At 30.9% G+C, this 4879-nt stretch overlaps 1 protein-coding gene across 1 annotated transcript; it reads left to right on the plus strand.

Moving 5' to 3' along the window:
- The first annotated feature begins 230 nt into the window (after positions 1–230).
- LOC123658372 lies at positions 231–1115 on the plus strand. Its single transcript, XM_045593808.1, has one exon. It carries the CDS (start codon positions 290–292, stop codon positions 860–862), a length of 573 nt encoding a protein of 190 aa, XP_045449764.1. The 5' UTR covers positions 231–289; the 3' UTR covers positions 863–1115.
- Positions 1116–4879: the final 3764 nt, after the last annotated feature.

Raw genomic sequence — 4879 nt, forward strand, 5'->3', positions numbered from 1 at the left:
GGATAAATTTATTTATAGTTTAAATTTGTAAGTATAGTAAAGTATAGTTAAAATTTTAATTCAGTGTTAAGTATTTATATTAAATTTTCATTTAAAAATTTCCACCAAAAGAATCTAACCACGCGATCAAAGTTTCAAATTGCAAAATTTCAAAATAACAAAAACTATATAAACATACAGAAATAATTTAATTTATAATACATTATCGTGACCTCTGACTCAATTATTATAAATAACAACGTTATATTCAGTCCGTTCTTTACTCATTACTTGTGTAGTCGCGTTTATCATGTATCGTCTTCTAACTTTGTTAATAATATTGACGATAGTGGATCAGAACATAGGATACCATCGCAAACACCGAAACTTCCGTTTCCACCCCTATCCTCGTCGACATCATTACAACGTACCTTATGAAGCTGAAGAAGAAAATATTAATGATTATCTCCATGGATTAGAAAAACATATCCCGAACTTTGATTTCAAAATGAACTGTAATGACCCCACAACAGCTATACCGACAATCGTATACGGAGTTGAAAACTGCGTTTTTAAATACGCAGTACCAATGACAGCAGATTTTAATATAGACGTGAGTATACGAGGTGAAACTTTAAGACTATCGGTCATAATCGTCACCGATGGTGGCATATTCAATTATTTGACCGATTCAAGAACTCTACCGGAAATCTTGGACTTCGATAGAGCAGTTTGGACGATTAAGCGAGGTCTATTAAGCGTAACGTTACCGTACAAAGTGCCACTTGGAACGGAATTTAAGCCGCCATGTAACACGGTTGATAATGAAATTGTAGTGCCGTACATAGAAACAGCAGAAGAATCATTATTTGAGTACAGATAACTATGTGATATTTAAAGAATTATTAGTTTCAACTTTATCTTCTATACGTATAGATAAAAATGGATACCTAAACGTGTTACATTATGTTCTTTACTAATACTTTGTAGAAGGTCCGACTACAAACAAATAAGACATTTGAGAATTTCAGAAGAGGTAATGGTTATTTAAACTACGCGTTTGACAGTCAGCAAGATAAGACAAATTCTGTTGCGTCAGTTTGTATGTAAATAGCAATAAATTTTACTCAAACGAACTTTTAATTAATTTCACTTTTCAACCAAAAAATAAAGCGGTCACTTCCTTCCTTCGACATCCTCGCCTACCAAATATACCTTTAGTTCATCCATCATGTGTTATATTTCATCTCATATAAGCGTAGTAACGCATTCTTGTAAAAAATAAGAACATAATAAAAATAAAAATTAAATTCATTGAATATTGTCAAATAATGTTTGCATGTATGTCCGTATTCCAATAAAACTTCTTATTTACCTATGTTTTGTTATTGTCTTATTTTTATATATACTTGAAAACCTAAATAATTTGTCCATTTTATTATTACTTTTGCGACAGCTCGACGACTGATAAGTTAGGACGTAACAATCGATATCGCTATTATTTTGTTTTTGTTAAGAATATAATATAATATTTATTTTCATACTTATTAAACATGACTCATTTTTTTTATAATTCAAGCAATTTATTTATTTATTTAATAAAGTCATACCAACTAGCAATGTTAGATATTCATGCAAGGATAAAGAACATAATTATGTTTGCTCGCAAACGAAAAAAAACCGACTTCAATTACATCGATGAGTAAATACAACGTAGATCGACGAAAAAATAGTCAAGTAACTACGCGTTATCAAAGATTACTCAAAAAGTAGTTATTAGATCTCGATAAAATTTTAATGTAACCACATGATAAACATCAGATTTCGATTAAATTAAAAATTATCAAAATCGGTACACCCAGTAAAAAGTTATTGCAGATTTTCGAGAGTTTCCTTCGATTTCTCTGAAATCCCATTATCAGATCCTGGTTTCCTTATCATGGTACCAAACTAGAAATATTCCCTTTCCAACAAAAAAAGAATTATCAAAATCGGTACATCCAGTAGAAAGTTATGCGGTATAATACAACGTAGGTCGACGAAAAAAGCGTCAAGTAAAAACGCATTATTAGATCTAACTCAAAAAGTAGTTGTTAGATCTCAAATAAATTTAAATGGGACCAAGCCACACACCACCTTTCGATTAAAAAAAAATTGTCGAAATCGGTACACCCGGTCAAAAGTTCTGATGTAACATACATAAAAAAAGAAAAAAAAATACAGTGGAATTGAGAACCTCCTCCATTTTCGGAAGTCGGTTAAAAACGAACCAAAGCTATCAGTACAATTTTTCAGACGCGTCTGTTACAGTAATGCTTCTACCATAATAATATGACACTGAATAAAAATTTTGACACACATCAGAAATTAATAATAATTAACTAGTGGCCGCCCAGTAATTTAAATTATAAGTTTGAACTTTATTAAGGTTCTATTGTCAAAGACTATACTTCTTCTACCATAATAATATGAGACTGATTGAAAATTTTGACACACATCAGAAATTAATAATAATTAACTAGTGGTTGCCCAGTAATTTAAATTATAAGTTTGAACTTTATTAAGGTTCTATTGTCAAAGACTATACTTCTCTACTATAATAATATGAGACTGAATAAAAATTGTGACACACTTCAGAAATAGTATAGTGGTCGTCCAGTGGTCGAAATTCGACCATAATTAATTTAAATTATAAGTTTTAAATTATTAAGGGTCTGTTGTCAAAGAATATAAAAAATATATATTATGTATGCGTGTGTGTGTCAAAATACGTGGTAGTGTTTGTAATGGTTTTTTTTTTATTGATTTAATGTATTTTTATGCATAATTTAAAAAATATTAGCATACTGCACTCTTTCTCTATATAAACTATAAGTGTGCGAAATTTCATACTCCTCCGTCCGCGCATTTTTCGTAAAAAGTATAAATACCTTAACACACACTCACAGTCTTCTATAATTCTGTTCCTAAGATAGGAAACTTAGGACCTATTTCATGAGTTGTGGATAATGTTATTTGACGGATGACGATATCCAATAGATAAAAGTTTTGATTCATTATTCCTTTATACCTCGAATTCCGCTGTATTTATGAGCTATTTATACTCACGAAAGTTAATATAAAAGCTGTTGTTTACAAATTAAATAAATAAATAATAAATAAATAAATAAATATTTACACAATACACACACGGTCGTCTGTTCCTAAAGTAAGCAACTTAATGCTTGTGTTGTAGGTAACAGCCGACTGGTCTATAGCTACATATATTTTTTTTTTCGATAAACATACTTATAAATAATACATATATAAATATATAAATAAATATTTATATTACACCCAGACTCGGGGTGGGAATCGAACCCACAACCCTCGGAGCAGAAAGCAGAGTCACTACAAACTGCGCCAACGGGCTAGTCATGATGAAACAGGTCCTTATGGTTACTACCTCCTACTGTTAAAATCTTTCTTATCCAAAATTCGTGAAGCAGGCCCTTAATGTCTGTGTTGTAGGTAACATCCGATTATTTCGATAAATACACATAAAAATTAAATACATTACTCCTAAAATCGATGTGGGAATTGTATACACGACGTCATTGTACAGTACGCCAACGAAATTGTAAATAAGCGTTATATATAACTTTAATATAACTGTGTATTTATATTATTGCAATTTACCCTGCTTGTTGATATCGTTAGCTCTTAGTTTATTATTATCCTGTTATAATTTTTTCGAGTATTGCACTGCACTGTGGTTATAATTAACCGACTTCCAAAAAAGGAGGAGGTTCTCAATTCGACTGTATTTTTTTTTTATGTATGTTACATCAGAACTTTTGACCGGGTAGACCGATTTCAACAAATTTTGTTTTAATCGAAAGGTGGTGTGTGCCAATTGGTCCCATTTAAATTTATTTGAGATCTAACAACTACTTTTCGAGTTATATCTAATAATGCGTTTTTACTTGACGCTTTTTTCGTCGACCTACGTTGTATTATACCGCATAACTTTCTACTGGATGTACCGATTTTGATAATTATTTTTTTGTTGGAAAAAGGATATCCCTAGTTTGGTATCGTGATAAGGAAACCAGGATCTGATGATGGAATCCCAGAGAAATCGAGGGAAACTCTCGGAAATCCGTAATAACTTTTTACTGGGTGTACTGATTTTGATAATTTTTAATTTAATCGAAAGCTGATGTTTATCATGTGGTCACATATAAATTTTATCAAGATATGATAACTACTTTTTGAGTAATCTTTGATAACGCGTAGTTCTGCTTGACTATTTTTTCGTCGATCTACGTTGTATTACTTGTCGATGTAATTGAAGTCGGTTTTTTTTTCGTTTGCGAGCAAACACAATTATTGTAATTTATCAATTTATGTTAAATTTATTATTGTCTTGACTGTGTTGTTGTTTGCAACAAAGATCATATAATACGCATTTGTGTTTATACCATTATTGTTGAAAATTGATTCAACTAATTATTATATATTAATATTTATTAGTTGCATTATTATTTAATTTTCAATTCAATTCCATATTCTCTTGGGTTGAAACTCACTGTCAGTTGCACAAGCACTGACGCCACTGAGCGTCAGCGTTAGTTGTTACACACAATTTCACTTTTTAGCCGAATCCCAAAAAAATGAGGAGCTTTTCAATTCTATTGTATTTTTTATATACGTTACCTCAGAACTTTTGACTGGGTTGACCACCTTGGGTGTTTTTTTTAAATCGTAAGGTTGTGCGTGTCATGTGTTCCCATTTAAATGTGATCGAGATCCGATGACAGCTTTTTGAGCAATCTTTGGTACCGCGTATTTATTTGACTATTTTTTTGTTTACCTATGTTGTATTACTCATCGATGTAAATGGAGTCAGTTTTTTTTT

The sequence above is a fragment of the Melitaea cinxia genome, chromosome 1, assembly GCF_905220565.1.
Source record: "Melitaea cinxia chromosome 1, ilMelCinx1.1, whole genome shotgun sequence".
Taxonomy (NCBI): domain Eukaryota; kingdom Metazoa; phylum Arthropoda; class Insecta; order Lepidoptera; family Nymphalidae; genus Melitaea; species Melitaea cinxia.